The following is a 16,584-nucleotide window of genomic DNA, read 5'->3' as shown; positions in this document are numbered from 1 at the left end:
GGCCTGCAGAGGTAAGGAATCCTGCTGCCGACTGGCAGAAGCATCAGATCCATTTCTGCTGAACCAGAATTCTACTGGAACAGTCACCATGAGGCCAGGGGGCTTTGTTCTGAGCCACTTGGTCAAAAAAAACCCTAGCATTTCAATTATTACAGAAAGGCAATTCAAAACTAAAATGAGGCACCACCTCACACCAGTCAGAATGACCATCACTTCAAAGTCTACAAATAATAAATACTGAAGAGGGTGTGGAAAAAAGGGAACCCACATACACTGTTGACTGGAATGTAAATTGGTGCAGCCCCTATGGAAAACAGTCTGGAGGTTCCTTAAACTAGTAGTTGACGTGAAAAAGTGAAAAGTGTTAGTCGCTCAGTGGTGTCTGACTTTGCAATCACATGGTCAGTCCATGCAATTCTTCAGGCGAGAATACTGGAGTGGGCTGCCATTTTCTTCTCCAGGAGATCTTCCCGACCCAGGGATCGAACCTGGGTCTCTCACACTGTAGGCAGGTTCTTTACCATCTAAGCTACCAGGGAAGCCCCAGAGTTGCCATATAATCCTATAATGCCATGCCTGGGCATATACCCAGACAACAGTATACTAATTTGAAAAGATACATGCACCCCTATATTCACTGCAGCACCATTTACAATAGCCAAGAAATCTAACCAACCTAAACATCCATCAACAGATGAATGGATAAAGAAGATGTGCGCACACACACACACATTTGTTGTTGCTTTAGTTGTTAAGTCATGTCCAACTCTTTTGCAACCCCATGGACTGTAGCTCCTCTGTCCATGGAATTTCCCAGGCAAGAATACTGGAGTGGATTGCCATTTCTTTCTCCAGGGGATCTTCCTGACCCAGGGATCAAACCTACATCTCCTGCTTGGCAGATGGATTCTTTACCAACTGAACCACCAGGGAAGCACCCCCTCCGCCCCCCCACACACAGAATATTACTCAACCATTAAAAAGAATGAAATAATGCCATTGGCAGCAACATGGATGGACCTAGAGGTTATCATACTGAGATAAGCCAGACAAATACCATAAGATATCACTTATATGTAGAATCTAAAATACAACACAAACAAACATATATACAAAACAAAAACAAACACAAATATAGAAAATGGACTTGTCAAGGGGGAGGGGTTTCTGAGCGAAGAATTGGGACTTTGGGATTAGCAGATGGTTCAATGGACATGAATCTGAGAAAACTGAGAGATAGTGAAGGACAGGGAAGCCTGGCAAGCTGCAGTCCACAGGGTCGCAAAGAGTCAGACGTGACGGAGGCACAATGAGATACAGATAATGTCAAAAAAGCTTAGATAATATCAAACCAGTCAATCCTAAAGGAAGCCAACCCTGAATATTCATTAGAAAGACTGAGACTGAAACTCCAATACTTTGGCCACCTGATGCAAAGAGCTGACTTATTGGGAAAGATCGAAGGCAGAAGGAGAAAGGGACGACAGAGGATGAGGTGGTTAGATACCATCACTGACTCAATGGACATGAGTTTGAGAAAACTCTGGGTGAAGGACAGGGAAGCCTGGTGTGCAGCAGTCCATGGAGTCAGAGAGTCAGACACAACTGAGAGACTGAACAACAAAAACAAGATGCAAACTATTATATATAGGATGGATAAACAACAAGGTCCTACTGTATAGCACAGGGAACTATATTCAACATCCTGTGATAATCCATACTGGAAAAGAATATGTATAACTGAGTCACTTTGCCGCACAACAGAAATTAAATACAACATTGTAAATCAACTATACTTCAGTAAATGTTTTTAACTTGCACTTCTGTGGTCTCTACAGGATTAAGAATGGACATTGAGCTTTCACAGAAACCTGGAGGGTTCAGTACTCAAGAGTGTCTAGTGGTTCCTCTGCAGAGCACGCCGAGGACAGAAGACAATGGTGCAAAGTGACACAGAGTTCTCTGCATTTCCTGGTGCCACGGAAACTCTGACTCTAAAGTGATGGCCAAGGGACAAAACCAGAGAAGAGTGCTAATGCAGCCCCATCTCCCCCGTGCTGTCCCAAGTGCTGCAGACTTACATTTCAAGACCCTGCCATTCAAGTGTATGTGTCGGGGGGGGGGCGGGGTGTGATGGTGTAAAACACACACCTCCTAGGAAGTGAGAAGAGCCCTATGGGCCTAAGTGCAGGTTCAAAAGTCCCAAAACACTCTGCTTCACTCTGATCATCATTCACCCAAGCCCAAGGGCTTCTCCTTGGAAGAAGTTATCACAGCTGTCACTAGATACTGATTTGGAGATTTGTCAAGTCAATATCAGTCGCCTCATCGAGACCGTGAGCCCCATGCGTGTGAGGCCAGGACTGTATAAGGCACTAGTGGCTGCCTTACCCCCAGTGCCCAGAATGATGCCCCTCAACTCAGAGGCACTTGGTAAACAGTTGTTAAATAAACCTTTAGCCTAGGCACTCTCTTTCTACAGAGGGAGGGTAAGGTATGTAGTAGCCTCACACTCACAAGTAGGATGTTCTTAGGAAAAGGCTTTTGGAGGGTAAACCGCATGCTACTTACCAGGAGTACTCACTCATGCATTCATTTATTCAGTGAACACCCAAGTACCAAGCAATGTGCTAGACACCAGGTGTAGATAGGACAGTGACTAAAGAGGCAAAGTCCCTGCCCTCGGGTCAGATTGTGAGATCTGAATAGAGCAGTGAGGGAGAGAGACAAAGTTTATGTGGAGGTGGGCATTCTAGTTCCTGACAGAAGTCAGGAAAGACTTCCCCATGAAGGTGACAGGTAAGCAAAACCCAGAAGGAAGACAGACCAGCATGTGGAGACAACAACAAAAAACACAAAGAAGACAGTACCATCTGGCATGGGAGGGGGCAAGAGGCAGACCCTGTAAGGCTCCCTAAGCTCTGGCTTTCCGTGTGGGTGGCAAGGGGAGTCACTGGAGCTCTTTGAGCAAAAGTGATAAGATCCCAGTGAGGTTTAACAGAATAGTATCACACTGGCTGATGTGCTGGGAATAGACTGATGGGGAGGAGGAGGGAGTGAGAGCCAGAGCAGAGATGTGTCAAGCCAACTGTGATAATCCAGGGAAGAAGTGATGGGGGATGAGATCAGGACTGTAGTTATCGGGGTGGTAAAGACGAAGACAGATTCTTGGATACATCTTGAAAGCAGAGCCCAAAGGCAGAGATTCTGAAAGAATCTAAACAGAAACATTTCCCACAGTCATCTCAATCTGTGTGCTGATCACAAGGAAATGGACAGTCTCTTATTTTGGAAGGTTCTGGTTTCTTCATTTGCCCTCTGAACTGAAAGTTACAAGACCATCTTCTCCCATCGCCACATGGCTTAATGGTCAATCCACCTCCCACCAGTAGAGCCTTCCTCCCAGAATGTATCCAGGCCCATGGGACCTGAAGGGGCAGGGAAAAAAAAAAACATTAGTTCCAAACTGAGGATAAACAAGGCAGAATATTAATGAACCAGCCAGCTGGGGGCATTTAGCTCAGATTCAGTTTAAAGTGAACCCACCACACACCTCCCCTTAAGACAAAAAAAGTCTCCCCATAAACACACACAAAAAACTATTCCTCATCATAGTTTCTGACCTTCTAGTCAGCAAGTGATTTTTAAGGACCATTTCTGAAGTACACCAGTGAAAAGTTGTCTTGCATTGCTTTTTAAAATCTTCGCATGGGGAAATATTCTATAATTAAGGCAATTTTAACAATAGTAGATAATAATTTGACTATAAATTGTCAGGAATGTAATGACTGCTTATTCTGGCACCAAAGAGGCAGGACTTTCTGTGAAGTGACTGCCAAGAAAAATGATACTCCCACTCAGGCTGGACCATTGCAAGTAGTAACTGTTAACCACATGCTTCACACTGCAGTTTGCAAGGACACAGTGCTTTGTTTTCATCTCTAACCAAACACCAGACTGAAAACTCAATGGAGACAAACCCGGGTGGTGGAATAGAAACAATAACTAAAGGGAAAAAATTTTTCCTGTGGCTTGATGCTTGCTGGGATGCCGACGTCAAGGGTTTGGAGAACTAAGGAAACCTCTGCAGTCCAAGAGAAACCACTTCCCAGGCTGCTCCTGTAGACAGAAACCCAACATCAAGAAGAAGCCAGGCTTAAAGACAAAGTAGCTGGGAGGAGAAAGGACTGGCATGAAAACAATGGCCGGGGGGTTGGCGGGAACCAGGTGACCTTGAGCTAGACTAGACAAAGACAGGCAATCCTGCCTGGGGCCCAACCTGAGCCGCCTGAAGAAGGGGAAGGACATGAACACCAGGCTGAGAAGCCAAAGCAAGAAACAGGAGCAATGGTTGTTTTTCTCTAGAAGCACCTCGACAGGTACCGTGGAACTCCTGTTAATGTCTGGAAAAGACAATGTAAAAAGCAGCAACCATTTGTCTACCAGGATGAAAACAAAGCACATGAAATACTTAGCTTCCATCTCTGGACGTACTGAAAAATAAACACTACAAGTTGGTTTTTGTTTTTTTAAAAAAAGGTTATTTCTTTTTCTCACTTAGGCATCTAGTACTGAATGTATTCGAAATTTTAAAATAGTTAAAATTAATTGAATTAAAAGGGATGGATGAATAGAAATATTCATTCCTTGAAGGAATTTACCAAAGTCACAAATCACGCTTGAACTTATTCGTCAACGACAAACATTTCTGTAACACCTATCATGTGCCAGGCAGTGTGATAGAACCTGGAGCTACACAGCCTCTCAGAGCACGTGTGATCCGTCAGGAATGGCTTCTTTTTCTTTAAAGGTTCAAACAGCCACCTCATCAGAGATGGGAACCCTCCAATGTGTCCTCACCTTTAATATAGTACCCCCGTCCTTAACTTCTACTGTTTCTTTATATATGATTATCCATTTACTCAGCTTGGTAAATGTTTACAAGCGAAACCAACATACACATATTTAAACCTGTCACAGGTTTCCTTGGTGGTCCAGTGGTAAAGAATCCACCTGCCAATGCAGGGGACATGAGTTCAATCCCCAGTCTGGGAAGATCTTATATGCCATGGGGCAACTAAGCTGGTGTGTCACAACTACTGAAGCCTATGTACCCTAAGCCTAAACGCCACAACTAGAGAGTAGCCCCCGATCACCCCAACCACAGAAAGTCTGTGCAGCAGTGAAGACCCAGCGCAGCCAAAAATAAATAAGAATACATTTTTAAAAAGAAAGAAAAGCTGGCTGATGAAAAAGGAATATCTACACTCAATTAAATTTAAAAAAAAATACCTGTCACCCCTAACTCAAAACCAACCCTTGCCTTTGATGACTTCAGGTCAGAATGTCAGTTTCCCAAGGTGAGTTTAGCAGGTGGAGAGAGTATAAAAACAAAATCTACCTGGGACGTTCCAGGGGGCTTAGAAGACAAAAGTTCAGAGCAACAAAATCACCAACCAAAAGTTCTGACCGTGAGTAAATCCTGAATTATTAATGGGCTTCCCTGGTGGCTGAGATGGCAAAGAATCTGTGTGCAATGCAGGAGACCCAGGTTTGATCCCTGGGTCAGAAAGATACACAGCCTTTAACTTTTTTTTCCCCCCTAGAAAACGACAAAGTGACACACAGAATTGACTCCTTACTGACCCAGCACTGTGGGGAAACTAGGTGCTCTAAAAAGGCCATATGCTTTCAAGGGCAATTTCTGTATTTTGAAGGCATCCACTTTTTCTAAAATATACTTTCTGGGACTTTTCTGGCAGTCCGGTGATTAAGACTGTGCTTTTACTGCAGGGAGATGTGGGTTCGATCCCTGGTCAGGGAACTAAGATTCCATAAGCTATGCAGTATAGACACACACACACACACACACACACACACACACACACACACACACACACACACACACACACACACACACACACACACACACACACACACACACACACACACACACACACACACACACACACACACACACACACACACACACACACACACACACACACACACACACTTTCTTAAGTTTTAAATCAGAATATTCCAAACACAATTATTTAATACTGCCCTGAAATATACCAGTGCCCTCAATGGTTAGAGAGGTGTCTCTGAGTATTCACCCATCCTAATAGGGCTCCAACTGCCAAGGATCAGCAAGTTCTGGGTCTACTATTCAGCCTCTGGCCGCCCAACCTGTTTCACACTGTCATCTCTCAGTCCTCCCAGATATCAAGCCTCTAAACTTACCCATTCCTCTGACCCATCCACTCTCTAACCGACACTACTGGCTACTCCTATACCTACTCTTAATCAGTTTTGGACTGGGAAGCAAGGTAACTTAAGCTTTTTATCTTCTTACCTATAAATCCTATCTACCAAATTTGAATATAAGTGCCTCCAAAAAGCTGGATTCTGGTTTTGAACAAAATCTTTGAATCCCCAGCACCTAGCATTCTGCTCGATACAAAAGGCATTCAATCAATGATCGGGGATGATAAATTTCTGAAGGCCTTTTCTCCAAGTAGAATGCATGGGCTTTATGACAGCTGTTTCCATCATTTAGCTTTTCTGCTTACTTCCACATTCCCAGCTGCGTTCTGGATGACTATGCCGGCCAGAAGCCTAGGGATTTACTGTACTTCTATTTCTTGATAAGATACTTGAAGAGAATAAACACATGGCAAAGAGGACATTAAAGTAAGGGATAAAGAGATTTTTTTTTTATTTTACCAATAAAGATAAAGGGAAGAAGTATCACCCAGCACACTGACACTTAATCAATAAACAACAGCAAGGCTGGATTCTTGTCTAAATCTCTCCAAAGTACTTTCAATGTCCTAGTCTTTATTTCTCAACCATCAGCAAAGCATCACTGGTGATGGCATGTACTTGCATCTTGACTACAAAATATTTTCCCCAAGTTTAACAGATCCTTCTCTTAAAACCAAGTTAACCAAAATCAAAACAAGCATGCACTGGACCGCAATCAAAGCGCTCTTCTAAGTTTATGATGAAATTTATTTATTCAAAATCACAGAATCTGAAGTGAAAGGGACCTCAGATCATCTAGGGCACTGTTTCTCAACCATGGCTGCTCATGAGAACCACTGAGGAGCTTTGAAAAAATTACAAGGGGCTTCAAACGAAGGGGGTGAGGGTTCAACCCCTGCTAGGGGAACTAAGATCCCACGTGCTGGGCAGCATGGCCAAAGGAAAAAAAGAAAAGAAAAATTGAAAACTTACCTAGCCCTACTGCCAAAAAGTATGATCTAATTGGCCTGGGGGTAGTGCCCAGGCACTAGTAGATTTTAAAAGCTCTCCAAGTGGTTCTAAAGCATGGCCAGGGTTGAGAATCCCTGATGTAATCCAGTCTTCTAACAACCCCACACCCATTTTTCAAATGGAGGTGAAAGAACCTGACCAAAGGGATCAAATAACTAATTTGACACAGAGATAGGCTAGACCTGCTCTTGCTAAGAAACCATGGTCTTTCTATGTAAACTACTCTACCTAGGACAGTGGGGTTTCTTCCCTCTCCCCCTCCCTTCCCTTTTCCTTTTTTCAAGAAGCAAACATTCTCACCTATCCCAAAGTAAATGAATTTCCTGAATATACTCTGCCTTGGAATCCCATTGCTTAATTCTTGACAGTCTAAACTAGGTCTGTTTCCCTGCATGCACTTGATTCTTTTCTCTCAAAGAACTCTGGGAGGTTAATCAGGCATGGCTGCCCCTTAAAGAAGCCATATTGCTTTTCCTCTGAGAGGCTGGACTCACTTAGCCCACGCTTTTCACCATTATCATCACCTGGGCCCTCTTTCAAGTCCCTGGCAAGGCTCACCTCCGATTCTCTTTCGACTCACTTAATTTCTAGTTTGTACCTGCCCTGCTATACCTCATGGACTTCCTAAACTCTTCCCATTTTGTGAAAGATGCCTTTTTCCCTGAAGCAGCCTCTTTCACTCTGCCAGTTAGTCATGCCGGGTTCTTTTTTTCTTCCCCCAAGCAGCTGGTCTTTTTGATGTTTGGCACACATTTATCTGGGCTTCCAATAAGATGTTTTTACATAGTTTCCAGGCTTCCTGGAGGTTATTGACTTTTTTTTTTAACTCTTCCATTCAATTTTTTTCCTAATTTCTAACATTTGTTAGAGTTTCTTTTTCAAAAGTTGAATACCTGGCTGATGGATCTCTTTGATTTTTCTCTCCCACCAGATTGCTGAATTAAATGCATCAGAAATTAAATATAATATTTCAAATTACCTCCAGGATGGAATCACTTCATGAATGTTCTGCACTTTCATGTTCTCTATAGTAAGAAACAGATGTTTAACCAAGTGGAATTGAAAATGCTAGTTTTTACCTGTTCACATTTTAGTGTGTCTGCTTATATTAAAAAACATTTTTTTTTTTTTTTTGGTCACACTGCATTGCTTGTGGGATCTTAGTGCCCTGACCAGGGATTGAACCCAGGCCCTTGGCAATGAAAACATGGAGTCCTAACCACTGGCCCGCCAGGGAAGTCCCAGCTTATATAAACTATCGATATTCTGAAGCCTGTGTTGTTCACCTTGGTAAAGACAACAAACAAGATTCTTTTTAAAAGGTCACTGATGTGCATCAAACAGCTCTATATGCTGAATCTAAGGTGTTCAATTACTCTTCTCCATTTGCTTTAAATTGCCTAATCACAGGTCTCAACTGTTTGTTTCTTAAAGAAACCAGGAAGAAAATCAGAATTCTGAATCCTTCTGAAAAATCCGTATGACACTCAGTTATTAATGAAGTGGTAAAGATGAGTAGTCCCATCAAAAAATAAAAACAGTCTCCAAGTTATAATAACATTTCTAGGAGGTTTACTCTACATTCACTGCTTTTCAGAATGTTTAGACCTAAAAGTTTCCCAGGAGAGCAAGAGAACATGGGATGACGATCTATTATCAAGGCAGCATAATCTGATGATTGCCCTGGTGTCCTGCCAGACAACGCAATCTAATTGTCTATGTGACTCCCTCCCCGCTCCCACCATACACACAACTGTTTAACAAATACTTCACTGCACTCCTGTACCTGGGACCACTGGGCACACAAAACACCAGGAGCTGCCATTTGCCCTCGGTTTACTTACAGCTGAGGCAAGAAGACACACATGTGCCTACGCACACGATGAACTAGGATACAAGACAGCTGGGGTGCAAAGACCATGGATCCGATTCAAGCCAGGGTTTCAGAAGAAGGCACATAACCCTGGGGGGTTCAGGAGTGACTCAATGAAACAATCATCTGAGATGCTTGAAGCCAGGGAAGCTCAAAGCAGAGGAATGACTCCACTCACAGCACTGAAGGGAAAGGAAGCTGGTGAGACTAAGGATGGAATGGGGGAGGGGGACAGACAAGAGGCAGGTAGACCAGTTAAGAACTATTTAAAACAGCCTCCCTACCTTTATCCCCCTTGCCTCACCAACCCTGAACTCCCAGTGCCATTAGTTATCTTCCAGAAACAGTGTGACTAATAACATTCCCCTCCTCGGAAGCTATCTTTGGCTCCCCATGGCCCAGGAAATACAATTTACAGCTAACATTAGATTGTCTCCATTAGGGTACAGCATCAGCATAGTGTTGTGATAATGATCTTTCACTAGTTAGTTACTGGTTCTTTCATGGGCTTCCCAGGTGGTTCAGTGGCAAAGAATCTGCCTGCCAATGCAGGAGACACAGGTTTGATCCCTGGGATCAGGAAGATCTCCTGGAGGGGGGCATGGCAACCCACTTCAGTATTCTTGCTGGGATAATCCCATGGACAGAGGAGCCTAGTGGGCTATAGCCCATGCGGTCGCAGAGAGTGCACAAGTATAGGTTCTCTCATAGCCTATGTTTTCAAAACCAGCCCTCTATGGGAGTTGGGACGATCATGCTTAGGATCAGGCCCAGAGAAAGCACTTAATAGCCACCCATCTTTTCACTCAGACCAAAATGCATTTTTGGAAAACATATATTGCAACCAATTCAGTGCTAAAACAGATGATGTTATTCAGGAGCCAACTGACTTAGATGAACACTGATGCTGCTTCCCTTGTTGAGACAACAAAAGAAAACTTCCTTTTTCATTCCTCAGTCTAGTCTCCAGCTAATCCTGAAATTGCATGCAACCCAATGTGAGTCAAATCAAAAAGGAAAATAGTAATTATGCTGAATCAAACATTTTATATTTGTATGTTCTAACTAGAGACTGGGCTGCGTAAGCTAGAACTTTTCCTAAGTTCTTTTCTGAGCATGTCCGGGAAACTTGGGATAACTTCTATACTGACAGGTGAGAAAAATCACAAGTTCTCAGCAAAATCTAACCCACAGAGTTTAAGTATTTAAGAGGTATTACAACCTTGAAGACATGCTGTGTGTCTTACATGTAATAATCAATGCAATAGCAGAAAGTATTCCTACTTCTCCAACACACATTCTCCCACGTAATCCTAGCATAGCTTATGTGATTCCCTTGGAGATATACGCATGAGGCTGCGAGCACACTCACAGGTGCGCTGGTCATAAACCCAAATGGGAACAGGGAAGCAAAAGCTCCCAAATCACAACTATGATGCCAAGTTCTCCTTGGTAGCCTTCGATCTCACCTTGGCAAGCTTAAGGTTTCTAACCAAACTGGTTCACTCCTCAAGATAATTTCAAGCAAAGATTAGATGAGTAATAAAATGTCAACTGTTACATGTCCTTTATCTTGTCCATATAGAGAGAGGCACAATGAGAATGCTAAGATTTTACAACTTTTCACCATAAATATTTTCTTTTTTAACTACTGAACTACCATTAGTGAGTTAATACCCTAGTCCCAAATCCCTTCTCCCCTGAACTCCCCAGACCCTCCTTTCTCCTCACCTGTACCACTCATATGGTACTGATCACACACCATGTTGTATTCCCATCATGTATATACACAGCTTATCTCCCTATTACCTGGGAAGGTCCTAGTGGCAGAGCCCTCCTATCCTCTTTGCTGCCTCCACAATGCTGAGTGCCTCCACGGAAAATCATACCTAGTATGTGCTCCAGAAGGTATGCCCTTTGAAAGCTGAATCAAAATCTATATTTTGTGTTAAAGATCTCTTTTGATCATGGCATCTGAGCTGCCCATTATTTGGTAAGTACAGGGGTCAAGTGGATAGGCAATGCAAGAAAGACCTAGGTAGGAGGCCCTGTCAGTCTGATGTGTTCCCTGACACCCTTGAGAGCACATCAAATTATCTTAATTATGATCTTAAAAGACCGAGAGTCCTTAAGAACGTGGAGTAGTCTCAAAGCCTGTTCAAACATCTAGAAGGCAAGTGCAAGGCCGTTGGGAATCAAACCTTCAACTTGGGCTAAGCCTGGGGCTAGGCACTCAGACGCCCGTGACCCTTTGCCTGGAAAACAATCGCGGACTTTTTGCACTTAAGAAAATACACACACCTCCCGCCTCAACCAAGGAAAGTGCTTGGCAGTTAATTCATTCAAATCACCCCATTGACTATGGTCTCCCAAATGACCAAAATTATCTGAGTGGAGCATAGGGGAGACAAGGACAATGTAGGCATCTGGAGAGACCAGGGTGATAGTAAAGATTACCCCTGTTTCTATACTGACCATCTAAAGGTATTTACTTGGGTCTGTCTGTGTTGTGACAGTGTCCTAGACTCAAATGAATGCCTCTAACACTCCACATTTTTGAGCCATTCAGTCATGCATTTTTGTTATTGTTGAAAGTGGTGCGAAATTGCACTGCATGAGCTAAAGTCCTTGGTGGTCTTCCAAGGATTCCAGCTAAAAAGGCACTTCCTTTGTTCCTTGGGAGAATGCAGTCCAGTAGGTCATTCAAAAGGGGAAATAAAAGCAGCAGCCCTGGGAGGGAGATGAAGGACAAGACAAAAAGAATAAAATGTTTTGGGTGTGAGCACATTAGCTTCCATTTCCTGCTGCTGGTCACTAATAACGCTCCTATCTTTAGGGGGGGTACGTCCAGAGAAACATCTATGCAAAAGTATTCCTCAGGTGTTTTCTGGGGACCATGACAATCGAAGGGAACACCTAGCACCGTCCTTGAGCACCCTGCAAACTTCCTTTTTCCTGAGATGCTGGCTGGGAAAGATGTCCCTCCCTTGCAAGGCTGCACAGAGCAAAGCTTGAGAAGGTGGGGAGGGCAATTTCAGCATCCACTCCCTTAACGCCTCCAGTGCACCTCAAAGGCACATACTGTTTTGCATGGACAGAAGAGAAAACTTGTCACATCCCCATTAAGTGCATCGCTGCATCTATCCCTTCAAAACGTGGGAATGACAACTGTAACCTTCACGCCAATCATCTCCGCTGGGCCCCGGGGCCCAAACCGTGCAGAGCACAAAGACCCCAGGTCTGACCTGTGGAGCCTCCAAGCTTCAGTGGCTGCTGGCTTAACTTTACTTTTTCAAGAGGGGCGGGAGGGAGAGGGGAAAGAAAGAGGGCTTTTTTAGGGCTCTCCAGCCAATAAACTCGTCCCGCTGAGAAGACAGACTTGAGCTCCCCAAAAGACAAGCAGCTCAAGGGCAAACAGTCTCTAATCAGTAATGTGCGAGTTACTTGATAACTGCCCAGGTGCCGTGGGCTCCTAGGCTGCTCCACCGATTTCTTGGGTTCTATTTCTAGATAGATGCCGGTCACACTCTTAAAAGTGCCCAGCAACTTCCCTCAATTACCTTTGTAATTTATGTGTAATTGATGACTGCACTTAATCTCCAAGGGTATTAATAGCCCTTTCCAAAAAATGACCCCCAAGTCTTCCTAAGTCTTTGGAAGCGCCTGGTTGAAATTACAGTATTTCCTCTGGGGCTGCCGCCCCCCTGCCCGCCCCACCCGGGTGACCAACACCGCGAGGCAAAGGCGCGCTCTGCTCACTTCCATGAAAGGTTCGGAATGGAGCTTGGCCCCCGGGGCTCGAATCGCTCACTTCTCCGTTAGGTTAAGCTGGCCATCGGCCAGCTAGATTCGAGATTCTTTCTGAACCCTCAGGGCGAACAGGCTACCTGCCCCGGCGCGGCCCGCGGGGCTATGTGGAACAGTTGGCCTCTCTGCGAATGCTTGAGTGCCACCCAGAGGGGACCCGCCCGGCCACCGCCGCCCGCCTGGATAGGAAGGCCGAAGGACACCCGACGCAAACCTGTCTCCCCGGCGCTCGGAGAAGGGCTTTCACAAACAACCCACGCATCCCCAGCGCCGAAATCCGGGTAACTTTTTCACTGGCTAAACCGTCTCTATTTGCATAACCATCTCCAAACTGAGATTCAGGTTTCCTGTAATCAGTCCTTTCAAAGGTTTGTAATTGAAAGTGCAATTAACCCTTAAAATGAGGTGAGAAAAAAAGAAAGGGGGGGATACCCTTCTCGTCCAACACCTTCCGGAAAGCAGGAGAGTTCCCAAAAGTCAGGGTTTGGAGGGCTGGAGAGTCGTTTTTCTTTTTAAAGGCCACTTCTAAAGCCGCTGGAGCTACTAAAAATCCTAATCCATGTCAGGGGTGGGAGAGGCGGGGAGTGGAGAGAGGCGGGGAGATTTTAAAGAAAATCAATGAAACATCAACTCAAATTCCATGTTTCGCGCCCCCGGGATTCTGGCAAGCTCTAGAAACCCCCCTCACTGGCGGCCCCCACCCCCACCCGACCTCTAGTCACCCTGACAACAAAGCGGGGAGCCCAGTAAGGAGTTCAATCCGGAAAAGGCGAGGGAGCCGGTGACATGCACTTTGCGGGCCAGAGTCCTCTGGGGCTTCCTGGGACCCGGGAGACCGTGGGAGGGGAGTGGGGGATGAAAGCAGAGCGGGAGAGTGACACCGGGCAACTCCGGGATGCCTCTCCGCCCGCGGCGCACCGGGGGCCGCCGCACCGCGGGGCACGCTCTGCACCGGGGCTCGCTCCAGCGCGCCCGTCCATTTCTCCGTCTCGACTACCTGCGTCCCGCGGCGCGGAGACCGGCGGGGCAAGGGGGCTGCCGCGGCCCCTTCACGGGGTGCCCGTCTCGGAGCTCGCCTCCCGGGGGCTCCCACCTACCGTTAATCTCGTGCATGGGGGCATCGTTCTTGTCGAAGCCTTTGGACACGTAGAGACGTCGCACTTCCGAGCAACTTTTCGACTTGGGCTCAGCAGCCAGCAGCGCGGCGCAGAGCGCGGCCAGGGTGCAGAACAGCGCGGGGAAGCCGAACCGTGCCATGGTGCGGGCCGGGGCGGACGCGCTCCCACCTTTGGGACCGGACAGAAAGTGGCGGGCGGGCGGGCTCGGAGACAGGGGCTCGAGAGCGGAGTCAGAGGGCGAGGGAGTTGGAGGAGTTGGAGAAGGAGAGCAGGAGGAGGAGACGCGGGGCGAAAAGTGGAGCTGGGCCTCGCGCGTCAGGCAACGGTCCCCGGTGCCAGGCGCCCGGCCCGGGGAGCAGGAGGAGGAGGAATTCGTGGAGGCGCTGCGCGGCCCAGAGGGAGCGGAGGCGCGGGCCGGTGACCTCCGGACTCCGCGGGGACAGCGACCTGGGCGAGCTGGTCGGCGGCGGGACAGGGGCGCGGGGAAGGAGGGGAAGGTGGCAGGCGCCGCGGGGGCCGAGGAGGGCGTGGGCGGCGGCGGGCGCTCGCGGCGCGCGGCTCGGGCTGCCCGGCGCTGGTCCGCTCCGCTGGCTCGACTCGGCTCGGCTCGCTCTGCCCTCGGCCGCGCGGCTGTGCCCTCTTCAGCTTTACCGCTGATTGACTGGCCGGCGCGCGCGGCGACGCTCGACAAACTTGGCCCAGCGGGCGGCACTCAGGGGGAGGGGGCGGGCGGCGGGGCGGGGGGGGGGGTGCCGGAGACGGGCGGGAGCACGCAGGGCCGGGACGGCAGAAAACCTGGAAGCGGGGTTGGATCCGGAGCAACCAAATCCACTTCCTAGGGGGCCGCACCGGGCGCGCGGCGCTCCCTCGCGCGACACGCCCCGCCGGGCTCCTCCCTCCTCCCCTCCTCCCGGGAGGCGGGGAGCCTGCCCGCCGCCCCCCACCCGGAGAGGACCGGCTAACTTCTCCGTGTCGAAAGGCCCAAGTCCCTGGGGACCAGGCCGAGAGCCTGGGACTTGAAACCCACGTCCGAGTCCTAGGCCTTCTGCCCGCGGCCCCCTGACCCGCTGCCCGCGGGCCAAAGCCGGACCGAGCCCTCTGGTCTCCATACCTACCCTCCTCAATCCATTCCCCCCCACCCCACCCCCGCTGCCGCCCCGCAGCCAGGAGGACGCCCCTCACCACCCAGCTCCTGGGCTGGGAATGGAAAACGCTGGCATTAATCTCATTGTTTGCTGCAGGCAGCCTAGGGACTTGTGACTACGAGCTGGCCCTAGAGCCTCACCTGGCCTCCTCAGACCTGCTTTCCATCAAATGGTGCTCACCTGTTTGGAAATCTGGCTGGCATTCTCAGCCCACCCACACACCCCCTGCCCCACCCCCAAGCTGGTTCTGCTACAAGTCTAATCAAACCCTAAACCGGGAGGTTCTGGACCCCCCCACCCCCAACTGCCGCGTGGGCGGGGCGGGGGGTCCGTGCTGGCAGATTCAGGGTTGACCTTGGAAACCTTCTGGCCCAAACTCACTTTCTGGCCCCAAATGTCCTTCTGTACGAAGGGAAACTGAGGCCGAGAGAAGGAAAGTCACTTGGCATACGGCTGGGGGTGCCCCCAGATCCAGAGATGACTCCCAGGTCACATGGAATAAAAGTAGCCAAGGACCCCCGAGTTCCCCTCTGCCCTTAAGCCTCGTGACAGAAACTCAGACCTCTCTAGGACCCCGTCTCCACGTAGCCACCTGAAAACTGGAAATGGGTGAGTCTTCCCACCTTCTAAGCTTCGTCAGATTCCATTAATGAATGTTTTTGAAGCTCCCAGGGCTCCTTAATGAAGGGAACGGTGCAGATTGGGAACTTGTCATTACCCTTGTTATTGTTACAATCTGCTGTAAGAGGTTAGGGTGAGAAGTGCCTCAGACACCTCGGGAGTGTGCTGGGAACTGGGCAGATAAAAGGGGCTGGAACTTATTATTTGGCTAGACTCTCAATTCCCATAAAATTACATAGGGTGAAGATATGAACCATCATTACAATTATCACCCTCATAGGGTTTGTTGAGACTCCCCACACACACACACTGTTGTTTGTAAACCTGGTTGATGTGGTTGGCTGTGAGGAGCTGTAGAAAGTAGCTAGCTGTTGTTTTGAAAGCTCACTATAGACTCTTCTATATTTTATTAACTCTTGGAGATCATCAGCATAAACAGACGGATTGTGACCCATCTGTAAGTGGGACTTCCAGTTTCTGTGGGTTGGCAGAATGGTTAACTCTGCAACTGTGAGAGGACTCTTTCTAAACATGCAAACTCCAGTACAAATGAATTTTCTGCCATTTTCGAGGGACTTTCAAATGGTCCAGGTTTTCCTTAAACTGATAATCATCAGGTCATCAAGGCATTTCTAGAATTTAGCCCAGCAATTTTAACTTTCATTCACTGATGCATTTGCTTAAAGATGTTCTTTCCCAAAGAGAATACGATCTGAGATGGGACCAACGTTAATAATAA

At 47.5% G+C, this 16,584-nt stretch overlaps 1 protein-coding gene across 1 annotated transcript in view; it reads right to left on the bottom strand.

Annotated features, from left to right (window-relative positions):
* Window positions 1-14,742, bottom strand: part of GPC4 (glypican 4) — a 106,791-nt gene extending 92,049 nt beyond the window's left edge. Inside the window, exon 1 of the mRNA XM_027963675.3 lies at window positions 14,059-14,742. Within this exon, the coding sequence (XP_027819476.1) occupies window positions 14,059-14,218 (160 nt within the window). The 5' untranslated portion in view covers window positions 14,219-14,742. The remainder of the gene's footprint in view (window positions 1-14,058) is intronic.
* Window positions 14,743-16,584: the final 1,842 nt, after the last annotated feature.

The sequence above is a fragment of the Ovis aries genome, chromosome X (genome assembly GCF_016772045.2).
Source record: "Ovis aries strain OAR_USU_Benz2616 breed Rambouillet chromosome X, ARS-UI_Ramb_v3.0, whole genome shotgun sequence".
Classification (NCBI taxonomy): domain Eukaryota; kingdom Metazoa; phylum Chordata; class Mammalia; order Artiodactyla; family Bovidae; genus Ovis; species Ovis aries.
This window is presented reverse-complemented; position numbering and strand designations above follow the sequence as displayed.